Source organism: Somniosus microcephalus, chromosome 4, assembly GCF_052327205.1.
Source record: "Somniosus microcephalus isolate GS21.2 chromosome 4, FLI_Smic_1.0, whole genome shotgun sequence".
Taxonomy (NCBI): domain Eukaryota; kingdom Metazoa; phylum Chordata; class Chondrichthyes; order Squaliformes; family Somniosidae; genus Somniosus; species Somniosus microcephalus.
Genome location: NC_140990.1, coordinates 71,290,333 through 71,313,355, shown reverse-complemented (window position 1 = coordinate 71,313,355; position 23,023 = coordinate 71,290,333). Strand labels below are relative to the sequence as shown.

Genomic DNA, 23,023 nt, shown 5'->3' with positions numbered 1-23,023 from the left:
AGTCAGCCCCTTCAGGGGAGGAGAGAGAGGGGAACCAGTGAGTGTAGAACTGAACCCAGCCAGAGTCAGCCCCTTCAGGGGAGGAGAGGGAGGGGAACCAGTGAATGTCGAACTGAACCCAGCCAGAGTCAGCACCTTCAGCGGAGGAGAGAGAGGGGAACCAGTGAGTGTAGAACTGAACCCAGCCAGAGTCAGCACCTGCGGGGGAGGAGAGGAAGGGGAACCAGTGAGTGTAGAACTGAACCCAGCCAGAGTCAGCCCCTTCAGGGGAGGGGAGGGAGGGGATCAAGTGAGTGTAGAACTGAACCCAGCCAGAGTCAGCACCTTCAGGGGAGGAGAGAGGGGAACCAGTGAGTGTAGAACTGAACCCAACCAGAGTCAGCACCTTCAGGGGAGGAGAGGGAGGGGAACCAGTGAGTATTGAACTGAACCCACTAGAGTCAGCACCTTCAGGGGAGAGGGAGGAGAACCAGTGAGTGACGAACTGAACCCAGCCAGAGTCAGCACCCTCAGGGGAGGAGAGAGAGGGGAACCAGTGAGCGTAGAACTGAACCCAGCCAGAGTCAGCACCTTCAGGGGAGGAGAGAGAGGAGAACCAGTGAGTGTAGAACTGAACCTAGCCAGAGTCAGCACCTTCAGGGGAGGAGAGAGAGAGGAACCAGTGAGTGTAGAACTGAACCTAGCCAGAGTCAGCACCTTCAGGGGAGGAGAGGGAGGGGAACCAGTGAATGTAGAACTGAAATAACAACAGAAAATGCTGGAAAAACTCAGCAGGTCAGGCAACATCCGTGGACAGAAATTTGAGTTGACGTTTCGGGTCGAACCCTTCTTCAAAACTGGAAAGAAAAGATAGATCGGGGGCAGGGCTGCGATCAGACAAAAGAATAAAAGAGACAAAAGAAGTAAAAAAAGAGACAATAAAAGGTATTAGAAGCCAGACGAGATGATAATAGGCTGAGATTAGGTGTAAAGTGTACTGGCAGGGCAAGAGATAGCTGCCAGGTGTGAGAGAGAAACAAAAGGAAAGGGGCGGGGGGAGAAAGGAGTGGAAAAATTACAAGAAAAAATGAAATAGGGTCCGAGGTTATGATCTGAAATTGTTGCACTCGATATTGAGTCCGGAAGGCTGCAGAGTGCCTAATCGGAAGATGAGGTGCTGTTCCTCGAGTTTACGTTGAGCTTCTGTGGAACTACACAAGAGGCCAAGGACGGTGAAGTCCGAGTGGGAATGGAGCGGTGAATTAAAATGACAGGCGACCGCAAGCTCGGGGTCACCCTTACGGACTGAACGGAGGTGTTCCGCAAAGCGGTCACCCAATCTGCATTTGGTCTCCCCAGTGTAGAGGAGACCGCATCGTGAGCAGTGAATACAGTATACTAGATTGCAAGAAGTACAAGTAAATCGCTGTTTCACCTGGAAGGGGTGTTTGGGGCCCTGGACAGTGGGAAGGGGAGAGGTATAGGGGCAGGTGTTACATCTCCTCCGCTTGCACGGGAAGGTGCCAGGCGAAGGGGAAGGGCTGTTTGGGGTGATGGAGGAGTGGACCAGGGTGTCTCGGAGGGAGCGGTCCCTGCGGAATGCTGAAAGGGGAGGGGAGGGGAAGATACGTTTGGTGGTGGGATCACTTTGGAGGTAGCGGAAATGCCGGAGGATGATCCGTTGAATGTGGAGGCTGGTGGGGTGAAAGGTGAGGACAAGGGGAACCCTATCGTGGTTCCGGGAGGGAGGGGCAGGGGTGAGGGCAGAAGTGCGGGAGATAGAACTGACACGGTCGAGGGCAGTGTCAACCACGGTAGAGGGGAATCCTCGGTTGCGGAAAAAGGAAGACATGTCTGAAGCACTGGTGTGGAAGGTGGCATCGTCGGAGCAGATACGGCGGAGACGGAGAAACTGGGAGAATGGAATCGAGTCCTTACAGGAAGCGGGGTGGTAGGAAGTGTTGTCCAGGTAGCTGTGGGAGTCAGTGGGCTTATAGTGAATATTGGTCGATAACCTATCCCCAGAGATGGAGACGGAGAAGTCGAGGAAGGGAAGGGAAGAGTCAGAGATGGACCATGTGAAGGTGAGGGAAGGGTGGAAATTGGAGGCAAAGTGAATTAAATTGTCAAGTTCGGGACGAGAGCAGGAAACGGCACCGATACAGTCATCAATGTATCGGAAAAAGAGGTGAGGGAGGGGACCCGAGTAGGACTGGAACAAAGAGTGTTCCACATAGCCCACGAAAAGGCAGGCATAGCTAGGACCCATGCGGGTACCCATGGCAACACCTTTGATTTGGAGGAAATGAGTAGAGTTAAAGGAGAAGTTGTTCAATGTGAGAACAAGCTCAGCCAGGCGGAGGAGGGTGGTGGTGGATGGGGACTGGAGTCAGCACCTTCAGGGGAGGAGAGGGAGGGGAACCAGTGAGTGTAGAACTAAACCCAGCCAGAGTCAGCACCTTCAGGGGAGGAGAGGGAGGGGAACCAGTGAATGTAGAACTGAACCCAGCCAGAGTCAGCACCTTCAGGGGAGGAGAGGGAGGGGAACCAGTGAGTGTAGAACTGACCCCAGCCAGGGTCAGCACCTTTCAGGGGAGGAGAGGTAGGGGAAACAGTGAGTGTAGAACTGAACCCAGCCAGAGTCAGCACCTTCAGGGGAGGAGAGGGAGGGGAACCAGTGAGTGTAGAACTGAACCCACCAGAGTCAGCACCTTCAGGGGAGGAGAGGGAGGGGAACCAGTGTGTGTATAGAACTGAACCCAGCCAGAGTCAGCACCTTCAGGGGAGGAGAGAGAGGGGAACCAGCGAGTGTAGAACTGAACCCAGCCAGAGTCAGCACCTGCGGGGGAGGAGAGGGAGGGGAACCATTGAATGTAGAACTGAACCCAGCCAGAGTCAGCACCTTCAGCGGAGGAGAGGGAGGGGAACCAGTGTGTGTAGAACTGAACCCAGCCAGAGTCAGCACCTTCAGGGGAGGAGAGGGAGGGGAACCAGTAAGTGTAGAACTGAACCTGGCCAGAGTCAGCATCTTCAGGAGAGGGAGGGGAACCAGTGAGTGTAGAACTGAACCCAGCCAGAGTCAGCACCTTCAGGGGAGGAGAGGGAGGGTAACCAGTGAGTGTGGAACTGAACCCAGCCAGAGTCAGTACCTTCAGGGGAGGAGAGGGAGGAGGACCAGTGAGTGTAGAACTGAACCCAGCCAGAGTCAGCACCTTCAGGGGAGGAGAGGGAGAGGAACCAGTGAGTGTAGAACTGAACGCAGCCAGAGTCAGCACCTGCAGGGGAGGAGAGGGAGGGGAACCAGTGAGTGTGGAACTGAAACCAGCCAGAGCCAGCACCTTCAGGGGAGGAGAGGGAGGGGAACCAGTGAATGTGGAACTGAACCCAGCCAGAGTCAGCACCTTCAGGGGAGGAGAGGGAGGGGAACCAGTGAGTGTAGAACTGATCCCAGCCAGAGTCAGTACCTTCAGGGGAGGAGAGAGAGGGGAACCAGTGAGTGTGGAACTGAACCCAGCCAGAGTCAGCACCTTCAGGGGAGGAGAGGGAGGGGAACCAGTGAGTGTAGAACTGATCCCAGCCAGAGTCAGTACCTTCAGGGGAGGAGAGAGAGGGGAACCAGTGAGTGTAGAACTGAACCCAGCCAGAGTCAGCACCTTCGGGGGAGGAGAGGGAGGGGAACCAGTGAGTGTAGAACTGAACCCAGCCAGAGTCAGTACCTTCAGGAGCGGAGGGAGAGGGGAACCAGTGAATGTAGAACTGAACCCAGCCAGGGTCAGCACCTTCAGAGTAGGAGAGGGAGGGGAAACCAGTGTGTGTAGAACTGAACCCAGCCAGAGTCAGTACCTTCAGGGGAGGAGAGGGAGAGGAACCAGTGAGTGTGGAACTGAACCCAGCCAGAGTCAGCACCTTCAGGGGAGGAGAGGGAGGGGAACCAGTGAGTGTAGAACTGAACCCAGCCAGAGTCAGCACCATCAGGGGAGGAGAGGGAGTGGAACCAGTGAGTGTAGAACTGAACCCAGCCAGAGTCAGTACCTTCAGGGGAGGAGAGGGACGGGAACCAGTGAATGTAGAACTGAACCCAGCCAGAGTCACCACCTTCAGGGGAGGAGAGGAAGGGGAACCAGTGAGTGTATTATGAACCCAGCCAGAGTCAGCCCCTTCAGGGGAGGGGAGGGAGGGGAACCAGTGAGTGTGGAACTGAACCCAGCCAGAGTCAGCACCTTCAGGGGAGGAGAGAGAGGGGAAGCAGTGAGTGTCGAACCGAACCCAGCCAGAGTCAGCACCATCAGGGGAGGAGAGGGAGGAGAACCAGTGGGGACCTCAATTCAAGAACGGGCGAAGAACCAGACTTCACCAATAATCAGGGGAACAATAACGTATTCGGGAATAACCACTTTGACATCCCTTCCCTTCCATACAGGCATAACTGCGACAAGCAGACAAATACCAACGGAAAACAGCTACTGCAGCTCTGTCGAAACTTGGGTCTGTACATTGTCAATGGTAGGTTCATAGGAGATCTCCTAGGAAGATCGACCTATTGCTCACCTCTTGGCTGCAGCACAGTAGACTACATGATTACAGATTTGGACCCACCCTCTTTCAGAGCATTCACAGTCAAACCACAAACAACACTGTCAGATCACAGTCAAATTACTATGTATCTCAAAAAGACAGAAACAAACAACATAGAAACACAACCCAGTAAACTGTGCAACACCAAAAAATCGTACAGATGGGCCAAAAACGACACGGAAAAATACCAGAAAACAATTAGCAATGCATCAACTCAAGCTCTCTTGGACACCTTTCTGGATAACATATACACTCACAATAAAGAAGGCGTAAACCGGGCAGTTATTAACCTAAACAATATTTTTGATAATTTGGCAACAAGTGCAAACTTGAAAGCTCGCAAGAACAAACCCAAAACAAAATACTATGAAAAATGGTTTGACCCAGATTGCCATAACATGAGGAAAAAACTTAGAAAAATATCAAACCAAAAACACAGACATCCAGAAAACGAGGAATTACGCCTTACTTATTGTCAGACACTAACACAATACAGAAACACACTCAGAACCAAAAAAGAGCAATATATTAAGAATACACTCAGCTCCATGGAGGAATCCATTGATTCCAATTGTTTCTGGGACAACTTGAATACACTACACAAAAAACAACACGACGCATTGGCCATTCAAAATGGGGACACATGGGTAAACCACTTTGAAAAATTATACCAGAAAAATGCACTAAGACCAGAGCAACACCAAATATGCAAAAAACTGGAAAAGCTAGAAATGGCCATAAAAGATAACCAAAACCCGCTAGACTCCATAATAACAGAAAAAGAACTTTTTGAAAAACTCAAGGACCTGCGACCAGGAAAAGCTTGCGGGACAGACGGCATACTAAACGAGATGATTAAACACACAGACGACAAAATGAAACTGGCTATCCTAAAACTCTTCAACTTGGTTCTGAGTGTCGGTTATTTCCCCGATATCTGGAACAAAGGACTCATAACGCCCATATACAAAAGTGGGGACAAAATCGACCCAAAGAACTATCGAGGCATCTGTGTAAACAGTAACCTGGGGAAGGTATTCTGTAGCATCATAAACAAAAGACTTATAAACTTCCTTGAGGAGCACAATGTCTTGAGTAAAAGCCAAATTGGATTCCTGCCAAACTATAGAACATCAGATCATATCTTCACCCTACAGACCCTAATTGACAAACACGTTCACCATAACAAAAGCAAAATCTACGCATGCTTTATAGATTTCCAGAAGGCTTTCGACTCCATCTGGCATAACGGTTTATTCCTGAAACTTATCGAAAGCGGGGTAGGAGGAAAAACATATGATGTAATTAAATCAATGTATACAAACAACAAATGTGCAGTTAAGATTGGAGACAAACAAACAAAATACTTCCCACAGAGGCGGGGGGTGACGCAGGGCTCGCCAATCTCACCGACACTCTTTAATATTTACATAAATGAATTGGCAAAACTACTTGAACAATCCACAGCACCCAGCCTCACCCTATATGAATCCAAGGTTAAATTCCTCCTCTATGCAGACGACCTGGTTCTGCTGTCACCAACTAAGGAGGGTCTACAGCAGAACCTGGACCTGCTGGAGTCGTACTGCCAGACTTGGGCCCTGACAATAAATCCCCAAAAAACCAAAGTCCTTGTGTTCCAGCAAAGATCCAAACATCAGGGACCCAAAATAAATTTCACAGTAGGAACAACCAAAATTGAACAAACCACTAACTACACATACTTGGGCTTAAAAATCAGTTCTACGGGAAACTTCAAACTGGCTGTGAATGAACTGAAAGAGAAAGCAAGAAGGGCTTTCTATGCCATCAAAAAATCAATCCAAATAGAAATCCCAATTAGCATTTGGCTCAAAATTTTCAAATCAGTAATTGAACCAATTGCACTCTATGGCAGTGAAGTATGGGGACCGCTAACACAAGAATTTGCAAAATGGGACAAACACCCAATTGAGATCCTACATGCAGAATTCTGTAAAAGTATCCTCCGGACTCAAAGGAAAACAGTAAACAATGCATGCAGGGCGGAACTAGGCCAATATCCATTAATAATCACTATCCAAAAAAGAGCCACCAAATTTTGGAATCACCTACAAATGAGCAACCCCCAATGCTATCACTACGACGCCCTGAAATGCCAAGAGCTGACCATAAAGAAGAATACCCTCAGTCAACTAGTCCTGGGACTCAGTGAAGTAACTACTAACAATAACCAGCCCCAGGACAGTGACAGAGTAACACAAAGAATTCGACCCAACACAATCGTCGCTAAGCAAAAGGAAAAATATCTGACATATTGGGCAGAAACAACAAAAACCCAAAGCAAACTCAATTGCTACTTGGCCCTAAACAGACAATACAACATAGCTGATTACCTGACCATGGTAAAGGATAACAAACTGAGAAGAACCTTGACAAGGTACAGACTTAGCGAACATAGCCTAGCGATCGAAAAAGACAGACACAGGCAGACCAGGCTGCCAAGAGAAGACAGGATATGCTCTCACTGCAGTCAGGGAGTAGTGGAGACAGAGATGCACTTCCTCACAGCCTGTGGAAAATATCAGGGCATCAGGGAGAATTTCTACCAAAAATTCTCACAAATATGCCCTGAATTCAGAAATCTGAATGACAACCAAAAACTCCCATACCTACTGGGGGAGGAGAGAAGCTGTGTAACACTGGCGGCACACTATGTTACAGCTTGCCATGAACAGAGGGACAACCAGCAAACTAAGAAAAGAGTATATATAAATAATGCGATTGTATATTTATACACTCAGGGATATACCTGTTTATACACTGTATGAATAGAACTGCGTTTATGTGTTCAACCATAAATGTATTATGATGCTTTGGCAACATAAGATGTACCTTATCATGCCAATAAAGCGATTTGAATTTGAATTTGAATTGAGTGCAGAACTGAACCCAGCCAGTGTCAGCACCTTCAGGGGAAGAAAGGGAGGGGAACCAGTGAATGTAGAACTGAACCCAGCCAGAGTCAGTACCTTCACGGGAGGAGAGGGAGGGGAACCAGTGAATGTAGAACTGAACCCAGCCAGAGTCAGCACCTTCAGCAGAGGAGAGGGAGGGGAACCAGTGAGTGTAGAACTGAACCCAGCCAGAGTCAGCACCTTCAGGGGAGGAGAGGGAGGGGAACCAGTGAGTGTAGAATTGAACCCAGCCAGAGTCAGCACCTGCGGGGGAGGAGAGGGAGGGGAACCAGTGAATGTAGAACTGAACCCAGCCAGAGTCAGCACCTTAAGGGGAGGAGAGGGAGGGGAACCAGTGAGTGTAGAACTGAACCCAGCCAGAGTCAGCACCTTCAGGGGAGGAGAGAGGGGAACCAGTGAGTGTAGAACTGAACCCAGCCAGTGTCAGCACCTTCAGGGTAGGAGAGAGGGGAACCAGTGAGTGTAGAACTGAACCCAACCAGAGTCAGTACCTTCAGGGGAGGAGAGGGAGGGGAACCAGTGAGTGCAGAACTGAACCCAGCCAGAGTCAGCAACTTCCGGGGAGGAGAGGGAGGGGAACCATGGAGTGTAGAACTGAACCCAGCCAGAGTCAGCACCTTCCGGGGAGGAGAGGGAGGGGTACCAGTGAGTGCAGAACTGAACCCAGCCAGAGTCAGCACCTCCAGGGGAGGAGAGACGGGGAAACCAGTGAATGCAGAACTGAACCCAGCCAGAGTCAGCACCTTCAGGGAGGAGAGGGAGGGGAACCAGTGAGTGTAGAACTGAACCCAGCCAGAGTCAGCTCGTTTAGCGGAGGAGAGAGAGGGGAACCAGTGAGTGCAGAACTGAACCCAGCCAGAGTCAGCACCTTCAGGGGAGGAGAGGGAGGGGAACCAGTGAGTGCAGAACTGAACCCAGCCAGAGTCAGCACCTTCAGAGGAAGAAAGAAAACTGGTAGCAGAGGAAAGAAATGTTGGAAATTGTGCGATTGGTTTGGATTTCAGCACAGGGAGGAGGGAGAGTGTGTGGGATGGGGATTTGCAGCTTTGTGGGAATGAGAGGAAAGAATATTACATGGAAACTAGAATTGTCTGTTCTTAATACCTATCCTGTACTTAGTGACTTCTGTAAACTCCTTTTACAGGTTATTAGAAGAGGAGGATTTACAGACGGGAAACTCAAACCATACATCACATCAAGATCTGACAGTCACACGATTCACCAGGAACTGAATATCTTCGGATTTTGAATATGGAAGGAAAAAGCCCCAATCACAGCGGGCAGAAACCATACACGTGCTCGGTGTGTGGACGAGGCTTCAACCAATCATCGGGCCTGTCGAGCCACAAATGCAGTCACTCCAGGGAGAAACTGTGTAAATGTGGGGACTGTGGGAAGGGATTTAGTTCCCCATCCCAGCTGGAAACTCATTGGCGCAGTCACACCGGGGAGAGGCCGTTCACTTGCTCCGTGTGTGGGAAGAGATTCAATAATTCATCCAACCTCCTGAGACACCAGCACATTCACACTGGGGAGAGGTCATTCACCTGCTCCGTGTGTGGGAAGGGATTCAGTAATTCATCTGGCCTGCAGAAGCACGTGATAGTTCATACTGACGAGAGACCATTCGAGTGCCCTCACTGTGGCAAGAGGTTTAGGCGCTCGTCCCACCTGCGGGCACACCAACGCAGTCACACCGGGGAGAGGCCGTTCACCTGCCCCGTGTGTGGCAAGGGATTCACTCAGTCCGCTAACCTGATGGAACACCAGTGGATTCACAAGGGAGAGAAACCAGTTAAATGTCCCGTGTGTGGGAAGGGATTCACTCACTCCTCCCGCTTGATGCTGCACCAGCGAGTTCACACTGGGGAGAGGCCGTTCACCTGCTCCGTGTGTGGGAAGGGATTCACTCGCTCATCCCACCTGCTGACACACCAGCGAGTTCACAAGTGACTGCAGGGGTTGGATTCTGCTGTTGTTGCTGCTGTTAATCACATCCAGGACTGAACCATGTTCATTCTGACATTTGGGGTTTGTTTCTGCTGATATTATTAACCCTATAACTGGGCTGGAGTTTAATATTCTGGTTATATGTCAAATAAATCAGCTTTGTTTTCAACACATTGTAGATTTCTCGTCTCTCTTCACTGACAGCAAAGTCCCCGTGCGGGTAATCTTGAGGCCTGTAAGAATTGTGTCCCACCCGCTCTCTTCCATGTTTCAGAGCTCCTAGGAACGGAACAGAAGGCTCCTTTACAACTGTGTTTAGAGTCAGGAAGAACAACGGTGAATGCTGGAAACGTGCTGTCAAATCAGAGATTGATGTCAAACTGCGATCTGTTCCTGACTGAAAGTGAAATGGCAGGGTTAAGTTTCCAGTCTAAAAATGACTGTGGTAATTATTCTACGAACATTCAACGTGTTTGTCAAATAAATCAGCTTTGTGTCAAACACACGGCGTGTCAAATATTTGATTTCTCTAAGATAAAAGGAGACTAATTAATGTCCTGTTACTGACTGCTCCATTTTTGGGCCTTTTCTCCTTTCTAACTCTAGTTCTCAAACCTTCGGTTACTCTCATGGACAAGTCCCAGCTCCCCATACATTCCAGAGTGCCTCTCCTAGCCTTGGTATCCAGGGAAGGTATCGGTAACATGCCCGGGATCACTAAACACAAAACACAGTCTGTTAATCACTGTCAGCGACTGGACTTAGAGTGTGCCCCACAGCATCTCTCTCATTGAAAGGTGGAGCAGGCTCGAGGGGCTGAATGGCCTCCTCCTGTTCCTAATGTTCCTGTGACACCCTCAGGAATGCCCTGGAGCAGTGACATCCCACTGGGCCCCAGCACATGCTCAACAGAAAGCCCAGGTCAAGGGCAAACCCAGCATGCCCTCTCTGAACCTGGTTTGCTGCTCCCTCTGTGCCCAGCACCACCTGCACCTCCGGCGCACGGCAGTGGAATTTCGGCCTCAGTGTTACAAGTTTCATCGGTTACAGGCTGGAGAGAGGAATAATTCAATCTGACACCGAGCTGTGTGATTGGTTCAGTCTCCACTAATATTGACTGTCAGAAATGCCCAAGAAGCAGTTTTTGACTAATATCGGCTCCCACAGGGATGAGGAATTCACAGAGTTACAGAGAGTCTGCAGCACAGAAACAGGCCATTCGGCCCAACTGGTCCATGCCGGTGTTTCTGCTCCACACGAGCCTCCTCCTGCTCCTCTTCATCCAAACCTATCAATTAGGTAGGAGCGTAGGGGTGAAAAAGGGTTGGAGAGTAGGAGTGAAAGTGGAGTTGGGGTGAAAGAGGAGTTGGGGTGAGAGGGGAGTTGGGGTGAGAGGGTTGGAGAGTAGGGGTGAAAGTGGAGTTGGGGTGAAGGTGGAGTTGGAGCGTAGGGGTGAGGGTTGGAGAGTAGGAGTGAAAGGAGTTGGGGTGAGGGGTTGGAGAGGGGGTGAAAGAGGAGTTGGGGTGAGGGGGTTTGGAGAGTAGGGGTGAAAGGAGTTGGGGTGAGGGGTTGGAGAGTAGGGGTGAAAGAGGAGTTGGGGTGAGGGGGTTTGGAGAGTAGGGGTGAAAGGAGTTGGGGTGAGGGGTGAAAGGAGTTGGGATGAGGGGGTTTGGAGAGTAGGGGTGAAAGAGGAGTTGGGGTGAGGGGATTGGAGAGTAGGGGTGAAAGAGGAGTTGGGGTGAAAGTAGTTGGGGAGTAGGGGTGAAAGAGGAGTTGGGGTGAGGAGTTTTGGAGAGTAGGGGTGAAAGAGGAGTAGGGGTGAAAGAGGAGTAGGGGTGAAGGGAGGTTGGGGAGTAGGGGTGAAAGAGGAGTGGGGTGAGGTGGGTTGGAGGGTAGGGGTGAAAGGAGTTGGGGTGAGGGGTTGGAGAGCAGGAGTGAAAGAGGAGTTGGGGTGAAAGGGTTTGGAGAGTAGGGGTGAAAGAGGAGTTGGGGTGAGGGGGTTGGAGAGTAGGTGAAAGAGGATTTGGGGCAAGTGGGGTTGGAGTGGAAACATAGAAACATAGAAGATGCATCTCTCCACTTCACCTGACGAAGGAGCAGCGCTCCGAAAGCTTGTGATTTCAAATAAAGCTGTTGGACTATAACCTGGTGTTGTGTGATTTCTTACATTTGTCCACCTCAGTCCAACACCGGCATCTCCACACCATGGCTACTAATGACACCACAAATTGTCGGCTCAAAGTGGAGAGGATCTCCAAGAAGATCGCGCATATTGACACAGACATCAAGTTTCTACAGAGATGCAAGAAAGCAGGCAAGTTCCCGAAAGGACTACAGATCACGAACCCACTCAAGTCGACCTACAACACAGACTACGTTGAGAGACTCTGCCGTCTCACACGCTCCTCAACCATCTCGTACACCAGCTCTACAGCAGACGCCGCAACCTCGAAACCGAGATGGAGTCCATGTTCTCAGCCTGTGCTCAGGACACAGCAGACCAGCTACGAGACACCGCCAAACAGACGAGGCAACGGAACTACGCTGCCTACATGCACACCAAGAACAGGAAACTCGGCATCACCAGCAGCAGCAACCAAGCCTCCCCCGGTACCACGGTTGAAACCACAGGGAAGTCCATCGTCAACCTGTCCGACCACACCCTTCAACCAGACGAAATTGAAGTTCTCAGCCGAGGGCTCAATTTCTGCCCCACCACCAAAATGGACCCCATCGGTCTCGCGGCAGACACAGAGGAATTCATCAGGAGAATGAGGCTCCGGGAATTCTTCCACAAATCCCAAGATGTCAGCAGCGATCCCAATAAGACAATCAATGATCTGGACCAGCAGACCGAGGGATCCGCAATGCAGCAACCGAAGAAGAAAGAGTCAAATTGGACCCCTCCGGAGGGTCGCTGCCCTAAGCTTGACATGTATGCTCAAGCTGTCAGGAGATGCATCAACACCAGATTCATCAGCCGCACTCACAAGACAGTCCAGAATGTCACCCGAGCACAACGCAACGCCATCCACGCTCTCAAGACCAACCACAACATTGTCATCAAACCAGTCGACAAAGGAGGAGCCATCGTCATACAGAACAGAACGGACTATTGTAAAGAAGCATACCGACAACTGGACAACCAGGAACACTACAGACAGTTACCCGCAGATCCGACCAAAGAACACACGCGCCAACTCAACAGACTGATCAAGACCTTCGATCCAGACCTTCAAAGCATCCTACGCGCTCTCATCCCACGTACTCCTCGTGTGGGAGACTTCTACTGCCTCCCAAAGATACACAAAGCCAACACACCTGGACGTCCTATCATATCAGGCAATGGAACCCTGTGTGAGAACCTCTCTGGATACGTCGAGGGCATCCTGAAACCCATCGTACAGGGAACCCCCAGCTTCTGTTGTGACACTACAGACTTCTTACAGAAACTCAGCACCCACGGACCAGTTGAACCAGGAACACTCCTCGCCACGATGGACGTCTCGCCACTCTACACCAGCATCCCCCACGATGACGGCATCGCTGCGACAGCCTCAGTACTCAGCACCAACAACAGCCAATCTCCAGACGCCATCCTACAACTCATCCGCTTCATCCTTGACCACAATGTCTTCACCTTCGACAACCAGTTCTTTACCCAAACACACGGAACAGCCATGGGGACCAAATTCGCACCCCAATACACCAACATCTTCATGCACAAGTTCGAGCAAGACTTCTTCGCTGCACAGTACCTCCAACCAATGCTATACACCAGATACATCGATGACATTTTCTTCCTATGGACCCACGGCGAAGAATCACTGAAAAGACTACACGATAACATCAACAAGTTCCATCCCACCATCAAACTCACCATGGACTACTCCTCAGAATCGGTTTCATTCTTGGACACACGAATCTCCATCAAAGACAGACACCTCAGCACTTCACTCTACCGCAAGCCCACGGACAACCTCACGATGCTCCACCTCTCCAGCTTCCACCCTAACCACGTTAAAGAAGCCATCCCCTATGGGCAAGCCCTGCGAATACACAGGATCTGCTCAGACGAGGAGGAATGCGATGGACACCTACAGACGCTGAAAGACGCCCTCGTAAGAACGGGATATGATGCTCGACTCGTCGATCAACAGTTCCAACGGGCCACAGCGAAAAATCGCATAGACCTCCTCAGAAGACAAACACGGGACACAACCAACAGAGTACCCTTCGTCGTCCAGTACTTCCCCGGAGCGGAGAAACTACGCCATGTTCTTCGCAGCCTTCAACATGTCATCGATGACGATGAACACCTCGCTAGGGCCATCCCCACGCCTCCACTACTCGCCTTCAAACAGCTGCCTAACCTCAAACAGACCATCGTTCGCAGAAAATTACCCAGCTTTCAGGAGAACAGCGACCATGACACCACACAACCCTGCCACAGCAACCTCTGCAAGACATGCCAGATCATCAACACAGATACCATCATCACACGTGAGGACACCACCCACCAGGCACATGGTACATACTCATGTGACTCGGCCAACGTTGTCTACCTCATACGTTGCAGGAAAGGATGCCCCGGAGCATGGTACATCGGCGAGACCATGCAGACACTGCGACAACGGATGAACGGACACCGCACAACAATCACCAGGCAGGAGTGTTCCCTCCCAGTCGGGGAACACTTCAGCAGTCAAGGACATTCAGCCTCCGATCTTCGGGTAAGCATTCTCCAAGGCGGCCTTCGAGACACACGACAACGCAAAATCGTCAAGCAGAAACTGATAGCCAAGTTCCGCACCCATGAGGACGGCCGCAAACGGGATCTTGGGTTAATGTCATGCTACATGTAACCCCACCTGACGTAGGGTCATCCAGACTCGAGTCGTCGTTGGCTTGTTCTCTCCACACAGATACGGCCGGACCTGCTGTGATTTCCAGCAAAAAAAATGTTTTTTGTCTTTTTTTGTTTTTCATACAGACCCCAGCATCTGCAACATTTGACCCCTTGTGACCCCACCTCATTGTTCTTTGATGTAATGTTTTCCTGACTGACCTGTTTGGACACCATTTACACCTTTGATTGCTGTGATTATCTCTCTGCCGAGGTGTGATAAATGGCAGTTAAGATTACCTGTAAACATCTGACATTATTCTCTGACTATATAAGCTGTGTTTTTATGCATCTCTCCACTTCACCTGACGAAGGAGCAGCGCTCCGAAAGCTTGTGATTTCAAATAAAGTTGTTGGACTATAACCTGGTGTTGTGTGATTTCTTAGAAGATAGGAGCAAGAGTAGGCCATTCGGCACCTCGAGCCTGCTCCGCCATTTAATGAGATCATGGCTAATCATCCAAATTCAGTACCCAGTCCCTGCCTTCTCCCCATATCCCTTGATCCTTTTAGCCTCAAGAAATATATCCAACTCCTTCTTGAATATATTTAATGAATTGGCCTCAACTGCCCTGTGTGGCAGAGAATTTTACAAGTTCACCACTCTCTGGGTGAAGAAATTCCTCCTCATCTCAGTCCTAAAAGGCTTACCCCTTATCCTTCGACTGTGACCCCTGGTCCTGGACTGCCCCACCATCGGGAACATCCTTGCTGCATCTAGTCTGTCTAGTCCTGTTAAAATGTTATAAGTTTCAATGAGATCCGTTCTCATTCTTCTAAACTCTAGCGAATATAAGCCTAAGCGAATGAATCTCTCCTCATACGTCATTCCTGCCATCCCAGGCATCAGTCTGGTGAATCTTCGCTGCACTCCCTCCATGGTAAGAACATCCTTCTTCAGATAAGGTGACCAAAACTGCACACAATACTCAAGGTGTGGTCTCACCAAGGCCCTGTACAATTGCAGCAAGACATCCTTGCTCCTGTACTCAAATCCACTCGCTATGAAGGCCAATATACCATTTGCCTTCTTAACCGCCGGCTGCACCTGCATGCTTACCTTCAGCGACTGGTGCACAAGGACACCCAGGTCTCGTTGCACTTCCCCTTCTCCCAATTTATTGCCGTTCTGATAATCTGTCTTCCTGTTTTTGCCACCGAAGTGGATAACTTCGCATTTATCCACGTTATATTGCATCTGCCATGCTTCTGCCCAATCACCCAACCTGTCCAAATCGTATTGGATTTTCTCTGCATCCTCCTCACAGCACACAAACCCACCCAGCTTTGTGTCGTCTGCAAACTTGGAGATATTACATCTAGTTCCCTCGTCTAGATTATTTATATATATTGTGAATAGCTGGGGTCCTAGTGCCGATCCCTGCGGTACCCCACTAGTCACTGCCTGCCACTCGGAAAAAGACCTGTTTATTCCAACTCTTTGCTTCCTGTCTGCCAACCAGTTCTCTATCCAAGACAGTACCTTACCCCCAATCCCATGTGCTTTAACATTGCACCCTAATCTCTTATGCGGGACCTTATTGAAAGCCTTCTGAAAGTCCAAATACACCACATCCACTGGTTCTCCTTTATCTATTCTACCAGTTACATCCTCAAAAAATTCCAGTAGATTAGTCAAGCATGATTTACCTTTTGTAAATCCATGTTGACTTTGTCCGATCCTGTCACTGTTTTCCATGTGCTCTGCTATTACATCGTTTATAATGGACTCTAGCATTTTCCCAACTACCGATGTCGGGCTTACATATAATTCCCCGTTTTCTCTCTACCACCCTTTTTAAATAGTGGGGTTACATTAGCTATCCTCCAATCCATGGGAACTGTTCCAGAGTCTATAGAATTTTGGAAGATGACCAGCAATTCATCTACTATTTCTAGGGCCACTTCCTTGAGTACGCTAGGATGTAGATTATCAGGCCCTGGTGATTTATTGGCCTTCAATCCCGTCAATTTCCCTAACACCATTTCCCTACAAATACTGATTTCATTCAATTCCTCCCTCTCATTAGACCCTCTGATCCCTGACATCTCTGGGAGGTTATTTGTGTCCTCCTTTGTGAAGACAGAGATTTAATTGGTCCACCATTTCTTTGTTCCCCATTATAAATTCCGCTGATTCTGACAGCAAGGGACCTACGCTTGACTTCAATCATTTTCTCTTCACATATCTGTAGAAGCTTTTACAGTCAGTTTTTATGTTCCCTGTAAGCTTACTCTCATACTCTATTTTCCCCCTCTTAATTAATCCCTTCGTTCTCCTTTGCTAAATCCTAAACTGCTCCCAATCCTCAAGTTTGCTGCTTTTTCTGACCAAATTATATGTCCTCTCCTTGGATCTTATGCTATCCCTAATTTCCCTTGTTAGCCATGGTTGAGTCACCATTTTTGTTTTATTTTTATGCCAAACAGGGATGAACAAATTCTGTAGTTCATCCATGCGATCTTTAAATGTTTGCCATTGCCTATCCACCGTCAACCCTTTAAGTACTGTTCCCCAATCCATCCCAGCCAACTCGTGCCTCATACCATTGTAGTTTCCTTTATTTAATTTCAGGACCCTTGTCTCTGAGTCACTACTTCACTCTCCACTTTAATGAAGAAGTCCATCATATTCTGATCGCTCCTCCCCAAGGGGCCTCGCACAACAAGATTGCTAATTAATCCTTTCTCATTACATAATACCCAGCCTAAGATGGCCTGATCTGTAGTTGGTTCCTCGACATATTGGTCTAGGAAACCATCCCGTAAACACTCCAGGAATTCCTCCACAGTATTGTTACTATGAAGGTATGAGAGCGGAATTGAGTAGAGTGGATTGGGAAAATAGATTAAAGGGTAAGACGATACATGATCAGTGGTGTACATTTAAGGAGTTATTTTACAACTTCCAAAAAATATATATTCCACTGAGAAGAAAAGGGTGTAAAAGAAAAGACAGCCATCCGTGGCTAAGTAAAGAAATTAAGGATAGCATTCGACTAAAAACAAGGGCATATAAGGTAGCCAAAACTAGTGGGAGGATAGAGGATTGGGAAAACTTTAAAAGACAGCAAAAAATAACAAAAAGATTGATTAAGAAAGGGAAGATAGATTATGAAAGTAAATTAGCAAAAAATATAAAAACAGATAGTAAGAGTTTTTATAGTTATATAAAACGAAAAAGGGTGGCTAAAGTAAATGTTGGTCCCTTAGAGGATGAGACCGGGAAATTAATGGTGGGAAATATGGAGATGGCAAAAACACTGAATGAATATTTTATATCAGTCTTTACAGTAGAAGACACTAAGAATATCCCAACACTGGACAAACAGGGGGCTAAAGGGGGGGGGGGGGGGAGCTAAACACGATCAAAATCACTAAGGAAGTGGTACTCGGTAAAATAATGGGACTCAAGGTGGATAAATCACCTGGACCTGATGGCTTACATCCTAGGGTCTTGAGGGAAGTGGCGGTAGGGATTGTGGATGCATTGGTAATGTGGTGTATGTAACCTGTTCCACCTTAAGAGAACTACCTTAAGAGATGTACTACTTTCTCTTGGCTGCTGTATACTGTAATACCGGTGACCACACCGGTATATAAGTGTTGTGTAGGGATTTGCTGAGCAGTTCAGCCCTGACCTCCGAATAGTAAAGACCTGTTAAAGTTATTCTTGTGGTCTGTGTCCAGTGATTTATAATAAGCATAACTGGGACACACAGACTTAACAGTGGCGACGAGTCCGATCTTACCCTGCGGCAGTTTTACATCCAAGGCAGCTTCATCCTCAGAACGGGCGTCGAGAAGAGGCATCCGCCCTCATCATCCTGCTGAGCACCATCGCACGGGAGGCATCGAGAACCCGGGTTAAAAAGAAAAATTCTGACCACGAAGCCCTCCATCAGCGACAGGCAGTGATCATCCCTTCTACCACGGTGGTGGGTAAGCCAATCAGCGACACGAGCAGAAAGTCGGCCGCGTTGACTGTGAAGTGGGGGAGGGAAAACAGAGGAAAAAGGGCGGAGAACCCAAGCACGGCCGGTGAAAAGGGCCGGGCTGCAATCGAGGCCGAGAGGCGCAGCGACTGGGGCAGCTTAAGGCGTTGCGAACCGCTGGGGAGGCGAGAACGGCAGCAGCAAGGCAATCGCCATTGCAGCCAGCGGGGGAAGAAGGCAAATGCGGGAATCCGCCGTTGTAGTCGGCGGGGGAAGAAGACGAGCGCGGGAAAGACTGCCAAGCGCGGGAAGCCGCCATTTTAGTAGGCGGGGGAAGAAGACAAGCGCGGGAAGCCGCCATTTTGAGAAAAAGAAAAATTTAAAAACTTGCAAGGATGCCTAAACATGGGAACATTAATACCTTTGATAGCGATATCGAAGATTGGACCACGTATGTAGAACGCATGGAAGTTTATTGTAAAGCAAATAAGGTACCAGATGATGAGAAATCACGAACCTTATTAAGCTCAATGGGTGCGAAGACATACGGGCTATTGAAGCACCTTCTGTCACCAGATAAACCGGCGGATCAGACTTTCGCGAATATTGTTACTGTCCTGAAAAATCATTTAAACCCCACGCCGCTGATGATAGCGGAACGATTTAAATTTTACAGAAGAACGCAGCTGAAAGACGAAAGCAACGCTGAATTTTTGATTGAACTGCATAAGCTATCAAAGTACTGTCAGTTTGGAACAGGACTAGCAGATGCGCTGAGAGATAAATTTGTGTGTGGATTGTTAAAAGAAGGAACACAAAAGCGACTGCTTGAGGAGAATGATCTTACGCTTGATAAAGCTGTCACTATTGCAGCATCGCACGAAGCCGCAGCGAGAGGCACTGCGGAAATGCAGCTACGGTCACCGGAACTCAGCACCAATCAAATGGTCTTGGGTACAGTAAAATGTTATCGTTGTGGAAAGACAACGCACGGTCAGAACCAGTGCTGGTTCAAAAATCAGGAATGCAGAAAATGTGGCAGGCTTGGTCACATAGCTAAAGTATGCCGGTCAGGAAAGAAGACCAGCAACAAACAGTCACCGCAGGAAAAGTACAGAAAGGTACACAAGGTGACAGAGAACAGTTCGAACGAACAGAAGTCAAATTCAGACTCCAGCAGTAATGAACTGGGTAGTCTAAGAGCACACAATGTTGGTAATGAAGCAGACCTCCAAACAATCTGGGTCACACTTCAGATAGCAGGAGTCCAAGTGAAGATGCAATTGGACACTGGATCGGCATTGACGGTCATGAATAAGCAAGATTACAAAAGGTTATTCCCACATATTCCCCTACGGGATACGGAGATTGTATTGAAAACATACACGGGACAAAGAGTATACCCCATCGGGAAGATAGAGGTAAAGGTGGTCCACAAGGGCAAAGAAAGCCGAGGAATGGACTTATATGTGCTACCTGAGGGAGGTCCACCACTACTGGGATGGGAGTGGATTAGGAAAATAAATATGGACTGGCATGCCTTAAAAGCACTAACGGTAGATTCCGGTAAAAAAGATGTCAAACCTAAACGATTGTCCAGAATATTGGACGATGCTAAAGAGGTGTTCCAACAGGGACTGGGAACACTGAGAGGAATTACGGCAAACATCAAGGTTGAAGAACATGCAAACCCGAAATTTTTCAAAGCCAGACCGGTACCTTATGCGATACGACCTGCTGTGGAAGCTGAGCTGGAAGGGCTAGAACGTTCAGGAGTACTGTCTAAGGTAGACTGGAGTGAGTGGGCCACGCCCATTGTCCCCGTCATGAAGCGTTCATCGAGCAACAAGCTGGTGGAACCGGGGAAGGTTCGCATCTGTGGAGATTTCAAGATCACTGTTAATCCGGTGCTTCACACGGTGCAGTATCCGCTTCTGCGGATTGAGGATATCTTCGCTTCGTTGTCTGGCGGGAAACAGTTCACCAAGATAGACCTGGCGCAGGCCTACTTACAGATGGAAGTTGAGGAAGAGTCACGCCAGTATCTCACGATCAACACGCATAGAGGCTTGTACCAGTATAATAGATTGGTTTTTGGAGTGGCATCGGCTCCAGCAATTTGGCAGAGGGCCATGGAGCAGGTATTACAGGGAAGTCCAGGCACACAATGTTACCTGGACGATATTCTGATTACAGGAGATGATGACGAGGAACACCTTGCAAATTTGGAACTGGTGCTCACCAGATTGAAAGAATATGGACTTCGAGTTAATTGCCAGAAATGTGAGTTCTTTCAGAAGCGGATCTCGTACTGTGGTCATGTCATTGACCAGGAGGGGCTTCATAAGTCTCCTGACAAGATCGAAGCTGTTGTGAAGGCTCCCGCTCCGGATAATGTATCCCAGTTGAGGTCGTTCCTAGGGTTGATTAACTATTACCATAAGTTTCTGCCAAATTTATCCACGGTGCTGCACCCGCTGAATGCTCTTTTGCAGAAGGGAGTACCATGGAAGTGGAGCGAGGACTGTAAGAGGGCCTTTCGCAAAAGCAAGGCATTGATCACCTCAGAGGAAGTGTTGGCTCACTTCAACCCAACGCTGCCTATTCGTTTGGCTTGTGATGCTTCTCCATATGGTATTGGGGCAGTACTCTCACACAAGTTGCCAAATGGCCTGGAGAGGCCAGTTGCGTTCGCATCCAGATCATTGACCTCCGCTGAGCGCAACTATGCTCAGATAGATAGGGAGGCTCTCAGCCTTGTGTGGGGAGTAAAGAAGTTTAATCATTACCTGCAGGGCCAAAAGTTTACGCTTCTGACAGACCACCAGCCGTTGGTATCCATTTTTAACCCTAAGAAGGGTGTTTCGGTGATGACAGCACAGAGACTCCAGAGATGGTCCCTTTTCCTAGGGGCACATCAATATCAGATCGAATTCAAAGGTACAAAGCAGCATGGTAATGCTGATGGGCTGTCGCGCCTGCCACTACCTACAGAGGAGGAGGCACCGACGGTTGACCCTGTTGAGTTATTTCACTCGACCATCATCGAATGTTTACCAGTCACCAATGCAAGTATTGAAAGAGAAACCAGGAACGACCCGACACTGTCCCGGGTCTACGAAGTGACAGTGAAGGGATGGCCAGCACATGGTGATCCACTGTTACCAGCATTCTCAGCAAGACGAGACCAGCTGTCCGTCTGTCAAGGAACATTGATGTATGGAACAAGGGTGATTATTCCTCCTAAGTTAAGAGAGAGAGTTCTAAAGGAACTGCATGAAGGTCATCTGGGGGGAGTCAAGATGAAAAGCCTTGCTAGGGCTTATGTGTGGTGGCCGGGTATCGACCAACAGATAGAGGACCTGATGAAAAGCTGCTCAGGGTGCCAAAAAGCGCAAAATGCACCCCCTATTGCACCGCTGCATCTATGGGAATGGCCTTCAACCCCATGGCAACGTGTACATATTGACTTTGCTGGTCCATTCATGGACTCCATGTTTTTAATTGCAGTGGACGCACATTCTAAATGGCCAGAAGTGATTAAGATGACTACCACTACCTCGGAAAAGACGATCGCAGTGCTAAGAACGATATTTGTAAGAAATGGATTGCCAGAACAAATATGTTCAGACAACGGACCGCAGTTCGTGTCAGAAGAATTCCAGAAATTCATGAAGAAGAATGGGGTGAAACATCATACCTCTGCCCCATATCATCCGGCTACAAACGGGTTGGCCGAGAGATTTGTACAAACGTTCAAAAAAGCAATAAAGGCCACTCGGAGTTTCGAAATAGGACAACCAGTGTTAGCCCGGGACTATAAAAATGAGAAATGGCAATCTGGAACAATTCGGGCCAGACAAGGACCCCTGATGTACACGGTAGATATTGGTGAAAATGTAATACGGCGTCATGCTGACCAACTGGTAGAATCGAGAACAAGGGTCGAACCCATGGTTACGGCAGAGACAACCGTGGAAGAAGTTAGTGAACCTGAAGCATCTACCTCAGAAGTGAATGTACCTGATGATGATGTCCAATCCATAAGAGACCAACTAGATGAGTCACCCCAGCAACGAGAATCAGAGACCCCTGAAAGGCGTTATCCAACTCGGATCAGGAGGCCTCCTCAGAGACTGAATCTTTGAACTTGATGCGCCATCAATTACTCAAAAGACAGAGGTTGAGCGAGTAACAACCAGGCTTTTATTAACTAAAGAATGAAGGTCTAGTCTCGAGTGGTCGACCCGTCCAGAATACTAAGGGACTGGGAGGTAGTCACTTATATACCTGGAATAGTGGGAGGAGTCAGCCGAGGCATGTCCAGACCTGTACCTAGTGGAATACACATACACATACAGACAGATATAACAGTGGTTTACCACATTCACCCCTTGTTTAAAAATGAGTCCGGCGGGGTGAAGTGTATTTAAAAGTTCATGTATTGGAGCCTCTCCGGAGGTCTTGTCTGCCGCTGTGATCGACGTGGCGACGGCAGGGGTGGTGGAGCTTCCGGCGTCACGTCCCGTGTAGGCTGGGGCACTGGAGTGTAGTCCTCGTGGGTGACGGTCCAAGGCGAGCCGGCTGCTGGGGTTGGATCTCGGGTCGTGGGTGTTAAGTATGTGTATTGTATTGAACAATTAACACAAAGACTTAAACGTATAACTCAAACAGGCCTTTACTGGTTGGAGGTAGGGACTGCACATAGGTCTTTACTTCAT

General features: G+C 48.8%; 1 protein-coding gene and 1 pseudogene across 2 annotated transcripts in view; both read left to right on the top strand.

Moving 5' to 3' along the window:
• The window catches only part of LOC147119179 (uncharacterized), a 50,842-nt pseudogene that overhangs the window by 10,027 nt on the left and 17,792 nt on the right, over positions 1–23,023 (top strand). The window contains exon 2 of the transcript XR_015078000.1: positions 8,656–9,452. The product of XR_015078000.1 is annotated as an uncharacterized LOC147119179 (transcript). The remainder of the gene's footprint in view (positions 1–8,655; positions 9,453–23,023) is intronic.
• Positions 11,316–14,725, top strand: LOC147119180 (uncharacterized). The gene has a single exon (XM_085984883.1). The coding sequence runs from the start codon at positions 11,921–11,923 to the stop codon at positions 14,324–14,326; it is 2,406 nt and encodes an 801-aa protein (XP_085841009.1). The 5' UTR covers positions 11,316–11,920; the 3' UTR covers positions 14,327–14,725.

Coding starts and splice junctions, on each gene's coding strand:
- LOC147119180 (XM_085984883.1), top strand. CDS start 11,921: ATGGAGTCCATGTTCTCAGCCTGTGCTCAGGACACAGCAGACCAGCTA.